General features: G+C 40.3%; 3 protein-coding genes across 3 annotated transcripts in view; all 3 read right to left on the reverse strand.

Moving 5' to 3' along the window:
* spata6l (spermatogenesis associated 6-like) overlaps positions 1-5950 on the reverse strand; it is a 21813-nt gene extending 15863 nt beyond the window's left edge. The window contains exon 1 of the mRNA XM_053416749.1: positions 5826-5950. Coding sequence (XP_053272724.1) covers positions 5826-5873 — 48 coding nt within the window. The 5' untranslated portion in view covers positions 5874-5950. The remainder of the gene's footprint in view (positions 1-5825) is intronic.
* A 293-nt stretch (positions 5951-6243) lies between these two features.
* Positions 6244-10281, reverse strand: trmt10a (tRNA methyltransferase 10A). Its single transcript, XM_053415919.1, has 7 exons — positions 9833-10281; positions 8669-8840; positions 8033-8104; positions 7880-7954; positions 7436-7585; positions 7192-7297; positions 6244-6874 (listed from the first exon to the last, which is right to left on the reverse strand). Exons 1-7 carry the CDS (start codon positions 9982-9984, stop codon positions 6687-6689), a joined length of 915 nt encoding a protein of 304 aa, XP_053271894.1. The 5' UTR covers positions 9985-10281; the 3' UTR covers positions 6244-6686.
* Positions 10282-12915: 2634 nt separating this feature from the next.
* LOC128430010 (zinc-binding protein A33) lies at positions 12916-17337 on the reverse strand. Its single transcript, XM_053415918.1, has 2 exons — positions 15303-17337; positions 12916-14304 (listed from the first exon to the last, which is right to left on the reverse strand). The coding sequence occupies exon 1, from the start codon at positions 16761-16763 to the stop codon at positions 15357-15359; it is 1407 nt and encodes a 468-aa protein (XP_053271893.1). The 5' UTR covers positions 16764-17337; the 3' UTR covers positions 12916-14304; positions 15303-15356.
* Between the last annotated feature and the right edge of the window lie 514 nt (positions 17338-17851).

The following is a 17851-nucleotide window of genomic DNA, read 5'->3' on the forward strand; positions in this document are numbered from 1 at the left end:
ACTTGCGTGACGTTGAAGCAGTCACACACTTTGGGATAGCTGCAGAAGCAACTGACTTCTCTGTGAAATATTTCCCCTGGTGTCGTTGTGAAAATCTGGTGTGTGCCCAGTATACCTCTCACAGCTGGTAGGACAGGAGGGAGCAGTGTGTCAAATTCAGCAATGTCGTTTTCCTCTATCCATTTAATTTGGATTTTCATCCCATCTTTGCTGGACAAGAAGTCAAACAGGGCCTCAGCAGTTTGCAGATCATGTCCCCTTAGGACAACCTGGTCTGCCATCCGCTTCACACAAGCTCCTACCCCATCAGGAGCCCCTTTTCCGTGACTTCTTTCACTGTAATTCCATGTTACACTCTGGAACCCCCAGGTAAATGGCACAGTGCTCATCAGGAAACAGTTGGTTTTATTGCGGTACTGCGTCACAGGACCATCGCTTATTACATGGAGTGACTCAAACGGTGAGCCATGCTGCATCTGGAGGTCTTCAATAACTGGCTGTAAGTGAGCCCACACAGCACGCTCATCGTGCCTCAGAGACTTTGAGATGGTTGCAAAGCTCCGAGTGGCCGTTTTGGTGTATGCTACCACTGTATGGAGGGTTACCTGGCTCCTACTTCCACCAAAGTGAAAAGCCTGTATTTCAGTATTAAGTTTACAACCATAGTTTTCAGAGAAATCTATATGTAAAGCTAGGTCGTTCTCCTCCAAATTTTCCTTCAACTCCCTTATTTTCCTTGCTTGGTGCATCCAGTTAAACGGGTGGGATGCTATAGACTCCAAGGCATGATTGAAGGCCTCTGCAAGTTGTCCAAGTGTTCCAGTCACCCCTTTCTTCACCCAGTTTTTATACACCTTGTCCCCCACAGTCACATCTTCTCGCTGCCACTGCTCCCACCTTGCCAATTCAGAGGTGTCATGTGTGTTGATCTGCACCTCATCAAAACAGCAGTTTGTGCACTGCCTCTTCATACACTGCTGATCTTCAGCATTGCACGTGATTTCAGAGAGAAGATTGGAAAGGCTCTTGGTTGTGATCATGGCTTTGCGTACCAAACACTCTATGAGAAGATGCATGTTCTCATGCTGATAACATGCACAAGTATTCCTGTCGGTGGGTCTGGCCTCCGTGATGTGTTTGGGCCTGTACCTCACAAACTGACGGTAAGACATCTGATGCGCCAAGGTGCATTCCTGGCTGAATTTGGTGTGGAGCTCCAATAATGTGTTGGTCAGAACACGCCGCTGGATTTTATTTTTCCGCCCTACTGTATCCTTTTTTTCCTGCCAAGAGCCTACTGTTTTCATCTCTGGTAAGAAAGTGAATTACTTTTTTTTCTGTAGCAACCTTTTTCTTTGCTCGTCTGATGGTGGATTGACGGGCAGATTCCTTACTTTTGCTCGAGCGATGCTTTTGGACCCTCATTTTGCTGTTCAATTTTCTTATGACATCCAGCTCTGATTTAAGCGTCATGTTTTCTTTTTCTAGCTTCTTAACTTTGGCTCTCAATTTGGCTTGCCACACTTTTTTCTTCCCACTATTGCTTGGTGGATGGGCTAAGGTAGGGTTATGGCTGATTGTTGACAGAATAGAAGGATGACTTGGAATGGGAGATAGAGAAGGAGAACCATGCACAGGAGAACCATGGACAAGTCCTTCAGGTGATGGGGGAGTCATGTCTAAAATAGTATCAAGATCCTTCTTCTTCCTCCTGTTCTTTGATTTTGTCTGCCTCCATTCTTCACAACGCTTTTCTTTTTTTTGTTTTGGGAGGCAACTTATATTTCTTTGTGGAATTTCTCCCTTAGCTTTCTTTTCTTGATATCTGTTGATAAAGCAGAGACAGTTTTTGCACAGTTTTTACACAAAGTGTAAATTTTAAAGAATGCCTCGACTCCCTTTCCTTGTTATCAGTTTATTTACTTTCTTCTTCTCTCCCTAAGGATCTCCTCACGCCTGGCTTCATCCTGGTTTATCCTTCTCGATACTGCTTAGTCCTTTCTTTGCTCATGCTATAAAAATCGACAAAAGACCTTTAATGTGATTGTTAACATTCCACATACAATAAACGATTGTCACATTGGCTCAAATACCTAAATATATATAAACATTGAAAAATAACAGATAAAGACCTAACAAGACATCTAACTTATTTATGTCACACCACAGGACAGGCGTCACACCACAGGACATTTTCATCCTGGTGGCCATTTTGAGTCATTGCTAAACAAGACTGACCTTAGCAATTATGCTAACTGAATTATAACCCTGTTTTAACCTAAATATGTTTAATTTAAACAATATATTTTTTACAAATACTGAGCTACAGCCGTCACACTACAGAACTCTTAAAAAATGACACAGTCATTGACTGACAAAAAGAGTAAAATTTATTAAATCAATCAGAGGTTAACACTCACCTTTCAACTTTCACAGCACCACCAACATCTGGGGGGGCTTCCCATAGGGCAGACCTGGGCATTGTACGGCCCCCGGGCCGCATGAGGTCAACGGAATATTAGGAATCACACGTAAATAAGTGAACATCATGCAGAGAATACAACAACATTCCTTTTTTTTGAAGGTGCCTTTTTTTAACATTTACCTGACGTACATCCTGAATGCCGCGAGCGGATGATGTGTTGGCGAACGGAGTTAAGAAGAGATGTGAGTTAGCTTTTAAAGTCCGCAAAAATGTCAGCCCACGTTAAGAGAAGAGAGATAGAGTTTTTAACGAGACATGGACTGCTAAGTATTTATTTACTTAAGTCAAAGGGAAAGCCGTGTGCTTAGTTTGTGGAGAAAAGATCGCTGTTTTTACGGATTACAATTTGAACCGCCATTACGAGACAAAGCACGGAGAGACTTTTACGGACGAAACGTAACGAGAAGGATTTAGGACATCGCGGGAAATCTCAGGCTTCAGCTGCTAAAGAATGTAGTCGATTTTGACTTTTTCTCCTTGGCTCTGGATGAGAGCTGGGATGTCCGCGACACAGCCCAGTTACTCATCTTTGTATGTGGGATGACGAAAGACTTTGCGATTACTGAGGAGCTGGCAGCAATGCGGTCAATAAAAAGGACGACTTTTGAAGCGGATGCAAGATAAAGTGAGGGAAATTAACCCACGGTCATAATAAACCCGGAAAAGTCATTGAATTGTTAAATGTTTATTTCCAGTCCTGGAAAAGTGCTTGAAAAAAATGAAATCATTCATGGAGATTTGTTATATTCATATTTTCATGTCGTTCATTTACGCTGAGTTTTAATTAATTCATATGCTTTTAAAAGAAATACGCTAAAAATATAAGTAGGCATACTATCTCATACTAATTGAAATGTTCGGTGGGGAAGCAGGGGAGATAATGCACTACGCCAGGGAAGTGTAGATTTAACCATGCTTGGCTACAAATGGAAAAGTACATGCCATGTGTTACAACAGACGTCAATCAAACTATTGTCTCATTCATTTGTGTAATTCAAGGTTTACTGTATGCTTTGAAATTCTCATTGTTAGCTTAAATACTAAATTTAGTCTCTTTTGCATGTATACACTGAGATCTCACAAAATGTTTGGTCATGGAAAGTTGGTTTAAAGTTATTGAAAGTCATGGAAAAGTCATGGAAATCCATGGGTTAAAACAGTGTATGAACCCTGTGTATTATACATCAGGAGGTGTTGTGTAAGTCAGTGCTAAAATGAATCATGTTACTGATGTCGTAACTACATTAGATAACTTTATCAGGGCAAGAGCTGAATCACAGACTGTTTGTTGCACTTTTGGAGGAGCATGAGACTGAACATGGGGACATAGGCTACCACAGAGCTGTCAGATGGCTCAGTCTGGACAAAGTGCTTAAAACAGTATGGGACCTGAGAGTTTTGTGAAAAGGAAGGCAAGGACAGCCCAGAGCTCTCAGATGCAGACTGGATGGAAGATCTTGCATTTGCTGTTGATGTCACTGCATTAATGAATGAGCCAAATACCAAACTGCAAGGCAATGGCCTATTTGCTCATGAAATGTACAGCCTGGTGAGACTTTCATGAGAAAGTTGCAGTTTCTTTCAAGCCAGCTGGAGGGTAACATTCTCAACCACATGCCAACACTGAAAAGAGCCACACCATCAGTGGATCACCTCCGCAGGTACACTGCTGGCAGAGCACTTTAAGTCAGTATCACTGCTAATGTTTTATTCTTCTCTCAAAGAGGAGAACTTTTCATACGTGAGGAGGCATGCTCAGAAGATGTTGGTTCTCTTTGGATCTACTGACATATGTGAACAAACATTTTCTGTGATGAAGTTTAATAAATCCAGATACAGATCCTCTCTCACTGATGATGACCTGTCAGCTGTCCTTCGCATATCCACCACAGATATTCAACCTGACTTCAGTGCACTTGTTCATGCCTAAAACAGACTAGATTTCTCTCACTTAACAAGAAAAAAGAACGCAAATGGGGTGATTAGACTATATGCAAATAGTAATAGCACTTTGTATACAGTTAATTTAAAGCTGATCTTTGGAATACTGCAAAAAATTGCATACTTTGTTCACAACTGTTCTTGTAAATGTTGATTAAAGTGTGATATATTGTTGGCGTTATTACTTTGCCTGCCTCACTTTTTCATTGCCTAACCATAACATTTACTCTTACCTGTAGAAGCTTATCAAATTAATATGAGTAGAATTAAGTTCAGCTTATTGGTCCGGCCCTCCACAACTGTCCATGTTTCTCATGTGGCCCTTTGGGAAAATTAATTGCCCACCCCTGCCATAGGGGGATAAACTAAGGACCCCTATAGTTGTCCATGAAACTGCCGTTTCAAAAATCTAATTTACCATGTCACGCCACAGGACAGGATTTGAGTTACAAAGTTATTTTGCTGTAAATACTTATCTACTAGTTTTGTGCATATTAAAACCTAATATTAATAAAGTCATTATATACAATATAATGCCAAGGCAATTATTAGGTGCTCAAGATATTTCTGGTTTATTTTGTTAATATGTCAGTTTAATCCTTCACCTATGTTATGGTCACACCGCAGGACATTTTGCGTATTCACCTTAAAATATAATCAAAACATAACAGATATTTCATAAAAAATCATATGTTTAAAACAAAGTACCATAATATGCCTCACATCCATGTGTTGTTAAGTGGTAAAATGCTTCTAAATAAAAATTCACACTTAATTACAGAAAAACCATGCGTCACGTCATCCACCCACTCACAATTTATTTATCTTGTTCCCACAACATACAAACAATATAAAACGGTGTTGGGCCAAATGTAACAAGATATCACAAAGAAAGAAATTAAGATCAAATGATAGATATTTACTGCAGGTGTAAATGTAATTGTTCCCAAACATTACTGATTAGAGGATTTAGAAAATGATCAGACATATAACTGTGCTTACAACAATATTGATACGGTATTCTGAGTGAGACCCTTCACAATGAGGTCAGCCTATATACTGTCATATAGCTGCAGTACATAAGAAAAGGCTTTGCTGTGGAGCCCGAATGCTAACGTGTGCTAGTGTCGCTCTTAATCATGGATATTTAAACACATAAACAGTATATAGTTTAATTATAAGATATACGCCGAATTGTAGTGCGACTCTTAAAGTATTATGCTAAGTTGTCAGTCGGGCTCTCATAACCGAGTATGTTTGATAATTGAACGGCGAATTTAAAAGTGACAAAGATTAGAACGAAGACTGGTGTTTGTGGCGCAGGTGTCTCCCCATAGAGCCACTTAAGTTACAGCGGGGGCAGTTGAAGAATACATGAGAAACAAAAGACGACTCTTACCGCTCTGAACTTTAGCTCAACCACCACTTTCAGAGCTTTTCGAGACATTGGAGCTTCCGGTCTGAGCCCAAGCTTCTCTCTCCCGGGTCAGCGTCTCTTTACCTTGTTACCATGGTTACTTTAACTTCCGGGTTTAGTTGCATGAGCAACAACGTGCTGTCCTACCCATTTATAAATATCTTCTCGCAGTCATATTGTGTCATATTCATATTGTATATATATTTGTGATGGATCGATGAATGGCAAAAATGGATGGAAGGAAGGATTAAATTAATTTATATATCGCACGAAGCATTTTGTAATCATTCATTTTGGATACATACCTGCCTATATATATTTAATAGTCTATATATGCACATATATATATATATATAAATCCAATTCAATATCCCCAATACTAAAGCACAAACACAGTAAATTAATTTCCGCAGCGTAGGAACAATAAAGTTTTATCGTATCATATTTCGTCGGGATATAGAATACTATACAGTCAAAAACTCCAAGAATCATTAAGAGTGAAAACAGAGGTCAAGTGTTTACTTCGTCTTGTGTTAAATCTGTTCTTTGAAAAAGTTCCATTTGGCAAAGGTGTGGCAGCTCAAAAAATAAAACTTCAGTAAAACGTATGCCCTTGAATGTTATAGCAATACTCTGGCAGAAGTCACAGCAAAACTGAAAATGTCAATAGTTCATTAACTTGAACATTGTAATTGACAGTTGGAACAAAATACAATTTTAAATAAATATTTAGTAAAAAACCCCAAAACTATTTTGAAATTTTAAAGACAGTAAGTTTCCGATATAAATCTAACCACTTTGATTTAACTCTTTAAACTCTTGATTGTCCATTCATGCAAAGTGTTAGGTTCTTTTCTCAGTTTGCTCTGGTGTGTCGGGGTCCGGCTCTGAGCCTGAATCTTCCTCCTCTTTTTCCTGAACAGCTGTTCCATCCTTGTCGACGGCCACAGCTCCTTTCCTCATAGGCAGGACGGTGAAAAAGGCTTCCTGCCAGCTGCGCTTCTCCAGATAGGCCAAGATGATCTCAAACACTGAGAGAGGAATGAAAACACACAAAAGACACCTGAGACACAACGCATTACTCCTCCAACATCCTCAAACAGCCAGAACTAAGACTGGTCAGATTTAGGTAGCTCCATGATTTAGTAATATACAATGGCCACAGACAGAATAATGCCACTGTATGATGCAAAAACTACGATGCTAAGATTATACATACATATAAGATTAAAGTTAATTTCAGGTTAAAATGAACACCATTACTCAATCACGACTAAAACTGGTCAGTGACAATTTGTGTAGAGGCTAAAAACCAAGTCTCATGTTTTGGTCAGATGTATGTACTCACCATGGTTGACTGCCAGAACCTTCCTACTGTTCATCTTGACAAAGCTGTTAAGAGGAAGCTGAGCGTGATCAATCCCCAGTTCCTTCGCCCTCTCAAAGGTTATCCCCTGCAAACGATACCCAGACAGAAAACCAACCGGGTCAAATCATGAAGCGGTACACGATTGAACCAGAGGGGAACATGTCTCCAAAAACTACTCAGCTTCACACGTTTCTAAAACACGCAGCACTGAAGTCAGACCAACCTTGTGATGGTTGTGGTCCACCAGGCCGCCGATCACGTAGGCTTTTTTTTGGTCCAGTTCCTCCAGCACATTGGGAGAGTCTGACGTCAGGTACACCAGATCTTCCTTAGCCACAACTTCACTGTAGTGCTCAGTTTTAATGGTAACGTCCTTTACACAGATGCAGAAGGAGACACTTAAACACACGATGCCAAGAAATTGTTATTTAAATACCTCACAGCCTAAAACAAAAGCCAGACTGCACAGATGGGAAGAAATGTGCTTAGTGGTAAAACTAAAATCAAGGTAATTTTTACCTTGGAGGCTAAAACTAATGATTATCTTCAATACCACATTTAAACCTATAATTATTATTTTCTTAATTAATCCTTCGGTCAATAAAACATCATATAACGTGGCCATCACAGCTTCCTGGAGCCGAGTAGTTGTTTCAGATCTGCTTACCTTCCAGTTTACCCATCCTTTGTCCTTTTCATCCATGCCCTGTTTCAGCTGTCCCCCAAGGCTCGTCAGATAAAACTGGAGAAGCGAGAGCTGTGGTTACTGGTCGGACAGGATTGTTTGTGCTCGCTCATTCGTTGGCCAGTCATCACTTACCTGTACTGGATGAACGGCTCGTCTGTTCTCAGCATAGCACCGCTGGATCTGTTTGTGAAGCTTCCGCACATCCTGAGAAGACAAGAACATTAGTGATCAGGGAGACTTGGTTCCTCAGTACATATTATTATAGTTGCAGTCAGAATATAACCTCCTTTCCTAACCACTATTCCTTGACCCAGATGGAAAAAAAGTAAAGATGTGAAGGAGTTAGGAAAAAGTACAATGATGCAGAGAAAATCCAACTCCAACTTTATTTATAAGATAAAATATACAGTATACTGTGCTGTCAGTTACAGAATAGTTTACACAGAATGACACATCCTAAGATAAGATTCTCATACACAAGGGACAATCAACTGTCAGTTACTCACAGGAAGAAACAAAAAACAGATTCTTATTGGAGGAAATAAAAAACACTCAGATGATAGTGTGAGGATTTACACACAGAGCTCTAGATTGAGTCACGAGAATAAAACAGCCGTTGTTGCCTTAAATAATTGTGGGAGAACACTTTCTCCTCTTCTTTCAATAAGGATCGTCCAATTTTCTAATGCTGAGTTCAGAAGCACTGAAGCTCCTATACTTATCATTTAGAGAATTCCAACAGCTATCATTATGGCAGTCGCTGCTTACCTTGAACAGCATGAGGCTATCGAAGCTGCAGTCCACCACTAGCCTCAGAGAGCTGGGCGTTATCTCTCTGCGGAGACGCTTTCTGGCACTCTGGGCATCATCCCTGTGTTCCTCCTCCTCACAATTCTGCCTCTCTACGCGACGCTGCTGCTTCCTCTCCTTTCGTTTCTGCCTGCAGTGGAAACAAGCCAGTTACAGAGATGTGGACCAGAACATGGTATTACTCTGCAGACCCCCAAATTGTAGTAAAAGGCTCAAAAGTCCAGGTCGTTTAACAGCAATTAGTGAAAAGGCCTTGAATCATTTTAAGTGATTTTTTTTTTTATTTACCTTATTTACATAGAGATGGGGCTGGATGATATGACAAAATATTAAGTCAAGATCATACTTTTCATATTAGTCGCTATTGATAAACAATGTTATATATGTAATTAAGTTTGAAGACTGATTTTAGCTCCCAAGTGAAGGTTGTGGTTTTAATCTCATCTTTGAGCGGAGAATGACAAACACTGAATAAAAAGTTAAACATTTGCAATTGTGAGGAAGATTATAACAAAAGTATAAGTTATATATCCTCACTATGTTTAGACAATGCATAAGCAATCAATTAAATATACTGACGTTTTGTTATATTATTATTGATGGAGAAAACAAGACTGCATATGTTATTGATACTGTCTAATATGGCGGTTCCGTAAAAAATGAGGTGTGTAGAATTTAGTGACATCTAGTGGTGAAGCTGCATGTTGCAGCTGTACAACCCTCACCTCATCTTCCAAACATGACAGAGAACCTGTGGTAGCCTTCAGTTGTCTTAAAAACTCAAAAAGGGTTTAGTTTGTCCAGTCTGGGCTACTGTAAAAAAAACAAAAACACGGCAGCCTCTGTAAAGAGGACCCTCTCCTGATGTAAGCAAAGTATCGGAACTTAAAGGGCCCATTCTAGGGTAAAGAAAACTATAATTCGTACAGTTTAGATGATTACCCTCTAGTAAACATCACTAGGATTACTTTATATCTACTTTTGGCCAATAAATCCCTTTTACCTAAATCTTACACAATGGACCTTTAAAAAAAACAAAAACGTTTTATTTAGGTTTTTCACAACTGGGCAGCCTTGTCCACACGTCAGATCAGCTGCTGACACCCGTGTGGCCTCACTCACTTCCGCAGCTCCCGGTCCCCTTCCCACTTCTGCTGCTTCAGAAGCTTCTTCCTCTGCCGTTTGGACAGCGCCTGGTTCTCCGCCGCAGCTTCTCCATGCTGCTCGCCTTGCTGCTGGGCTGACGCCTCCCTCTTCTCGCCGTCATCGGCCATGAGCACCGAGCAGAGCTGAAAGCTGCCCACCTCACTGTAACAACTTCCTGTCAGCGAGCTGCTGCTGCTGCTGCTGTTAGCTTGTTAGCTTCTGTTAGCTGCCCTGTACACAGAGCCAAGCGGCTGCATTTAACAACGAGCCGCAGTTTCCCACCGCCTCACTGCAGAGACTGATCCGTGTAAGGCTTCTCCATCCCCCGCACAGCCACTTACACGAGTCCCACACACACACACCAGGAAAACAACGTAAACACGCTACACACTACTGATTCACATGCATGCACTGTGATGATGGCGCATAAGTGACGTCGATTTACGGCGTCAGCTGCCTTCAAATGCAACCAGAAATACTGCGGACTTTTTTTTAAAGTGGCATGAGCTCAAAAAATTATTAAAACCATAGACTGTATTTAAGGCACACTGACTTTGTGAATTTCAACTACATATTCAAACTTTATGTAACTTCATTACATAAGTTCAACGTAAAGTGTAACATTTAAGCAAGTTTTCTTATTACATTCTGTGAATAAATCAAAAAACTTGAAACGGATTTAATTAAATAAAGTTAGACTAATAAATAAAGATATTCTATATCTATATATATTCTATATGTCTATTCTATGTTAATACAAATTAAATTAAGTAATTTAGTGGCGTGTCACCACAGGTTCCTATTTAATTACGAGGTATTTTACATATTTGACATAGTCTGACTATTGTAACACTTCAGACATTTTTTTAAGGGTGTATTAAGTATTATTTAATGGCTTTATTATTGGTCCTGAGTGTTTCACTTTTCTAATTAGCCATAAAGTAAATTAAGTGCTTAATAAAGAAGAAATAACAATTAATAAGTACATGTAAACCCTTAATGCAGGGCATTTATTGCAACACATATGGAAACTAGTCCACGATGTGTGTGTGTGTGTGTGTGTGTGTGTGTGTGTGTGTGTGTGTGTGTGTGTGTGTGTGTGTGTGTGTGTGTGTGTGTGTGTGTGTGTGTTGCTGATCGGGTTGTAATGGTATGCGTTTCAGACAAACATGGGTTTAAATGCCTCTGTGTACAGTTACAGCTCTGCAACATGATCCTGCTGCATCTCCGTCCCCTGCTAACCCACTTACTGTACCAGCCTTGGACACTGACTACTCACAACGCTGACATTCCTCCATCCGCAGTGCTAAGCCAGCTTTCAGCCATGCAAACATACCAGAGATAATTCAATTCATCTTCTCATTAAATTAATTCAAGGAAGTCCTTTCTTCCTGAGGGAGTCAACATCAAATGTCATGTCTGTATGTTCGGTACAGAGCGCCTAGCTTAGCACAGTGTGACTGGAAACTTGATACACATTCACTAAAAGTTAAAAAAAAAGTCATATGCCTACACCTCTATAGCTAAGACAAATGTTTTTAGGCTAGTAACATGCTGGATCTACTTCTTGTGTCCCTCCACCAGGCAACTCTGCCTTGTTGCAATAAGACAGTTTGAGTTTAGGTTGTTTTCTCACCAGGCGGTACCCAACCTGGCAACCTGTGACAAGTAGACAGTAAAGCTGCACACATCAGCTATGTTTCAATTGAGGAACCACCTGCTGTAGTCTTTGTTTCATTTGGATTGAGGGATATATTTGAAAGAGTCTTCAACATGGGACAGTCAAGTCGCACCCCACGGTTTTCAAATCTGTTTTTGTTGTTCATTGAGCTTTTGGACACAATTTGTCCGGTTATAAATTCAGGTTCATAAAGATCCCACCAGCCTCTCGAAGAAATAGTTCCTGATGCTGTGTAAGGTCATCTGTGTCTTAAAGCGACACCTGATCCAGACAATCAAGGATTGAGGTTATCAGCAGTAGTTCAAATCTCCATTATCTTCTATGGTTTAAAAAGAAAATTTCATCATTTCCAGCAGCTGGAAAGCTCAGCCTAAATCCACAAATAAGTTATTTTTGTATGAGTAAAACAATGGTAATTGCTCTATTTATAGAACTTTTCTACTCTTGATGATCCCTCAAAGCACTTTACAATACAGTTTAGCCTTTCACCAATTCACATAGACATCCATACAGTGCATCTATGTGCAGCACTTTCTCTATTACACATCAGTTACATACATCGGGGGGCAATTTGGGGTTCAGTATCTTGCCCAAGGACACTTCGGCAGGCAGACTGGTGGAGACTGGGATAGAAACAGCGATCCGCGATACCCCCTGAGCCACAACAAAGAAACGCACTGTGTTTTAGAGGTATTGTTGTTAAGTATATTTTTCCTATCTTTGGACAGAGTCAGGCTATAGCTATCCCACGATTTGCAGTCTTTATGTTAAGCTAGGCTAAGCATGTCCTTATCCCTCTTACCTGAATTCCATCTAGTCAGCGAGCGATAACAGACAGGTTTGCAAAAAGGGTCTCATGTTTATTCAATTTCAAAGACGCACAAACACATTTACCAACAGCATCTAATGTAATATTGCATTCCGTATTTGTGACACACTTTTTAACGACACTGTACATTTGCAAAACACCTCTAAGTGGAAAAAAAGACATCATAAAGGTGGACATTTCTCTTTCTCGACCCCTTCACCTCACGTGTGCTCACCACTTCTTTCCAAGAGTCGCCAACATCCTCACCTCTCCTTTCCATGACAAACCTACCTACTTTATCCTGATTTACTGTCTGTCCACAAGGTTCATGTAATAGTTTCAAAGGAGCAGAGTGGTCCAGTGACCCCGACTCTGCACAAAACCCTGAAAAACTTGAAGTCCCAAAATCATTCAGGGATGCTTCCTGGCACCAGGTTCTCCATGAGACCTGTGAAAAAAAGTATTTACACGTATACACACATGTCGCTGTTACTGAAGTAAAAGCGTAAATAATCATGGTCTTTCAAAAACTGCTGAAATATCACAAGAAAAGTGCTGCAACAGGCAGAATAAAAGCTAATGGAAGGATTTACCGTTTTATGATTAAATGATTGAACAACCTGTCAGCAGGAACAGTGAGTTAATCAGTTAACTGCAAAATAACTGGGAAAGTAGATTCTTCAGCTTAGTTTATAGTTATATTAGGACACATGCATCATATACAATTTATAAAGTCTGGTGTTAGTTTTGGTTTGATTTGTCTGGGTGCTGACATATCGGCCTCCAGGCCAGTGTTCGACAAATGAAGCCAAAAAGAGGAAGTGAACTACGATGGGGGGAGGGGAGGTCCAAAATCAATTTGAAAACCAGAACATTTCAGAAGCAGAAACAAAAATGTAACTTCAGGAAAACCTTATTAATGTGTGTGCCTTATCAAATACAATCAAAACAGGATCTGTTGACACATCCGCTTCTAAATGAGACACATGATCTTTTCACAATTCTCTTTTGTCAAATACAGCTACCATTCTAAAACATCTGTTGTCTCAGAGTTTAATAAAAACATGGACTGTCCAGCAGGTCCACAGTCTGAGAATTATTACATACAAACAAATAACTCAGTATCAAATAATTCAGTTTCGATATCGTCATGTAGAAACAGTGACACACATGGAAATACATGTTGAAAGGGTGCGAATTGAAAACCTCTTTGCCGTGCCTGATGGAGAGAATTCTGCAGCTGCACAATCACATTCTTTACATTCCAGTGAAAACAGAGGGAAAATGAATATGAGCCAACTTGATCTTTTCACAACCACAAACTTCCTCCATGTCGTCACTGAATGAAAACATAAAAGCTCCCATACAATACATCATGGCTTCCAGAAACTGCGTGTATGCAGGAGCATGGTGAGACATCTGTTGTATGTCTACCACTGTACAGCATAAACTCACAAATTATATTATGCACATGAAAGCATGACAAATGACATATCTTTAACCGACATTTTAAGTAATTTCATGACTTAAATTCCAGCAGTAACAGACAGTTCATATTAATTGCTATAACGAGGCATAAAAATGAAATCAAGATTATCATAATTGTTTCCATCTGTTGGAACCTTGTCCAATCTAATTGTCCAAAATACACGACAAACATCATATTCATAATCCTAACATTATCTTTTTTTTTTTTATCAGAATTAAACCCTGATTAGTTTTGGGAGTGAGTTATTACATACAAGCAGAGTCAGTGCAATATAGGCCTGAGTATAAACTATTTTTTACAACGTGAGGAGATAAAACAAAGCAAGGAACACAGACCTCATACACATCTCGTACAAATTAGATAAACCGGCGACACCATTCCCCTCCAGCTGATAAAAACAAGCATACAGGGTGCAGCCCAGTGAAGAGCCCGGAACCCGGAGCAGTCCAGCATCCACCCAGGGTTCAGTTCTGCATGAAACCAACAAAACAAAACAGACTCAGTTCTTGTGAACATGGCATGAACAGACTGCCACAGGTATTGTCATTCACATTGGGGAAATGTTGAATGTGTGCACAGTATGATAGAATTGCAGTAACTTAAAGGGACGACCACAACTGCTACTCACAGATTGTTTAAGCCGCAACAACTTGCTAAGGTTAATCACATCATTAATTGGCTCTGTGACGGTTCTTTGAGACAAATTGACACTGAAACAATTTCTTTCATTTTTTTAATTTGTGCGTCTGTCTGTTCCATTGCATGTCTTAAAGCAGCTTACTGTTAGTTCACATTAAATCCCTGAGACAACTAAGCCACATTAACTTTGTATGGAAGTATATTAATGCCAAAATTATTGAGCAAAAGCTGAAGCTTTATCCCAACTAGATTATACATTCAAAAAGTGGTCTGAGATCGATCCGGAAATCAAAACCATGGCTTATGAGCTAAATCCTGATTTTATGTAAACTGACCGATACTGATCTGTATATATCATTTTCTAGATCATTATCTGCAAATATTTAAATGAATAAGTGTAGTTGGTCCATTTACCTAACTGGCAGCATTAAAAGTGTAGTAATTTGTAAATTATGACACTTTTCTAATTTGATTTGAAATTAACGGCAGTGATGCATTTTCAAACTTTTTATTTGACTTTTAATTAGATTTTTTATTCTACTTTAAATTTTAATAGTGTCAAGATTGCATTTCTATAACCAACTGACCAAACCTTGTAGTGAACACATTTTTAACATGAATTGATGGTGATTTAATCATATCAAAATCATCAAATATCAGATTTTCCTCCTGCAGTCTGATCCCTGTGCATACAGTTTTGCCACTAATATGCCTCCATACTCAAGGGTTGGTTTGGAGGAAAAATGTTGTTCTGATAAGGGAACATGACGGCAAGATCACATTCAGATATAAGGTATTAGAAAACATTGTGAATGTGGTGATTACTTACATTAAGTTATAAAATGTGTCTTATTGAAGAGATCGTCATCATCTCCATAACTGTCTACATCTCGAGCCGTACATTGACTGTCATTGGTAATACCCTCAGAGGCAATCTGGTAGTGGTGTTTATGAAAGGAACCAGCGTCCTGGTGAATCTCTGTGAGAAGGTATAAATGTTTGTGTTGGTATCCAGGTCAAAGAACGACAGTTTTCCTTTGTCCCAGTCAAGCTGCACCCTGATCCTCTGAATTGGGTTCTTCACTGAGAGAGTACGGTCCATGTATGGCGGAGAGTATGCTTGGAGTTTTCCATTTTGGAACCATATTTCCCAGTAGCCAGTCGGAATATCTCCGTGCCTCTGAACAGACTCTTCTATCACACCCACTGCCCAGTTTGCATCATTTTGAACTTCAACAGTCCAGGAGTGAGTCCCCGAGTTAAAGCTCTCAGATCCCAGGACTGTGGTGTAACTATCAAATCTTTCTGGGTTTTTCGGAAGCTGGCTCTCCCTCTCTACACATCGTACACTTCTCAGATCGTCACTAAGTAAAAGGTTTAGCTGTGCTGTGTTTGGGTCCAGAATCACGGGAGTGTAGGAGACCATGTCCTTCATCTTGATCCATACTTTGAAGGTGAGGTTGCCCAAATTTTTGGACACGTCTATCAAAACTCCAGAGGCCAGCTTTGGATCCTCCAGCAGTTGGCGCTGCTTGACTCTTTCCACTGCAGCATTGTAGCCCTGCAGGAACGAGACGTCTGCAGTTTTCAGTTCCTCCTCTGTGGTTCTGATAGTTTCTGAAAGAGCTGCTATCTCTCTGCTCAGAGCCTCAATCCTCTGCTTCATCACTCCCCTCTTCTGCTCCTCTTCCTTCCTCAGTGCGGTCATCCTTGCTTCTTCTTCTTTTTGTAAAAAATTCTGAAGCTTTGTAAACTCATCTTTAATCGTCTTCTCTGTTTGTCGGGCCTGGGCCTTAATTTCCTCCGCTGTTAAATCCCAGTTAACCTTAACTTGCCTCAAGCGCTGTAGTTTGTCCTGTAAGGGCTTTAAGGATGTCCTGAGCTGTTCCCTGATGTCCTGTGCAGCCTCATCGATTGGTCGGAACCTGTGATTGGTGTGTGCTCTTGAGTCACGACAGACGACACACACAGGCTGCTGATGGTCTAGACAGAAGAGCTTTAGTTTCTCAGAGTGCAGGTGGCACTGAGCCTCAGGACTGGCAGAGGCGCTCTCTTCCAGAGAAAGTTCCTGTAACAAGACTTCACACAGGTTCCTCAACGCAAAGTTAAATGGCGGATCACTCTTTGAAGATCTTCTTTTGCAAACTGGACACTGGCGCACCACTTTGTCCGCCAACCAGGTCTGTAAACAGTCTTTACAGAAGCTGTGGCTGCATGACAGCACAACAGGGTTTTTGAAAATCTCAAAACAGACGGGACAAGAAAAGTCAACGGCTGATCGCAGAGCCATGTTCTGTCATGAGAGTAAAACCCAGCAGAGAGGCAGTTAGGTCACAAACTCAGCCAGTCGTAGTTACTTTCACTTTGAATCCCACCTCAGTCAAACCAGTCAGCACTGCACCGAAACAGCAGCATTTCAGCTTTCCATGCAGTGTCCCGAGGTCTTCTTACTGTATCTGTTCCGTCTCAGAGAAAGTGCTGGGTTTGAAATCCTATTATCCTTTCCTGTGCCTCTATCTTCATGGTAAAACAGTCACAAACTGGTTTTCCTTACAGTTAAAAGGGGAGGAGTCCCTTCAGGGCATTTCTGGTAAAAGATCATGGGCCAGTTAACGATGACTCATCAAAAAAATTGAGAAGCCTGTCTCGTGAAGCTCAAAACACAAGGACTAACAAAAAGTGAAGTGTTTGACTCAAACTGGAAACAGCCCAGTATCTCCAGTGTTCCAGGTATTCCTTATTGCCTTAGCTGTCGGTCAGACTCCTGTCTTCTCTGACAGACAAATACAATCAACAAATTCCAGGTTAAAGTCCAGGCAGCCAGACAACCTGTAGGCACACTGCTCGGTCAGGTCACAGTTCCAACCGTGGGTGTGTTGCATTCCACCTGCTGCTCACCTGCCCTGTCTGTGTTTCATAATCTGCACCACATATTAAAAAAAAATACATGCCTGTTATGGACATTGTGGTTATGACTATATTAGATAAATCAAACCTTAATTCTAAAATGCTACTTTGTGTGAATCAAAAATCAATAATACAATTTTCCGTATCCTCTAGTCTTCAGAACACATGAGTGCTGCGTGACAGTTTGTAGTTGGCTTTCCTGAATTACACAACACTTAGCTAGGCAGTCATAATTATCTCATCTGTCCGACAGATTTCAGCCATAAACAAATCTCTGACAAGTTGTTCTTCACAGACACATCAGGATGCTGTGGTGAAAAGTGGAACTGTAAATTAAAAACAGACATTGGAAAAAAAGGGCATTTTTTAGACTTTAATGCTGCATACATCCTACAAGGCCCAACAGTCTCCTTTAAAATAATTAAATTAATTTGATCCAGATCTGCACCAAACTGCACATATACCTATAAC

The sequence above is a fragment of the Pleuronectes platessa genome, chromosome 23 (assembly GCF_947347685.1).
Source record: "Pleuronectes platessa chromosome 23, fPlePla1.1, whole genome shotgun sequence".
NCBI classification, from domain to species: Eukaryota; Metazoa; Chordata; class Actinopteri; order Pleuronectiformes; family Pleuronectidae; genus Pleuronectes; species Pleuronectes platessa.

What these genes read in the sequence shown, in the direction of transcription:
- trmt10a (XM_053415919.1), bottom strand. Translation starts at nt 9,984, where the DNA reads ATGGCCGATGACGGCGAGAAGAGGGAGGCGTCAGCCCAGCAGCAAGGC. An exon ending in AAGGATGGGTAAACTGGAAG is followed by an intron (nt 7,586 to 7,879) that starts GTAAGCAGATCT and finishes ATCTGTGTAAAG; the next exon opens with GACGTTACCATTAAAACTGA. An exon ending in GGTTCTGGCAGTCAACCATG is followed by an intron (nt 6,875 to 7,191) that starts GTGAGTACATAC and finishes TTCCTCTCTCAG; the next exon opens with TGTTTGAGATCATCTTGGCC.
- LOC128430010 (XM_053415918.1), bottom strand. Translation starts at nt 16,763, where the DNA reads ATGGCTCTGCGATCAGCCGTTGACTTTTCTTGTCCCGTCTGTTTTGAG.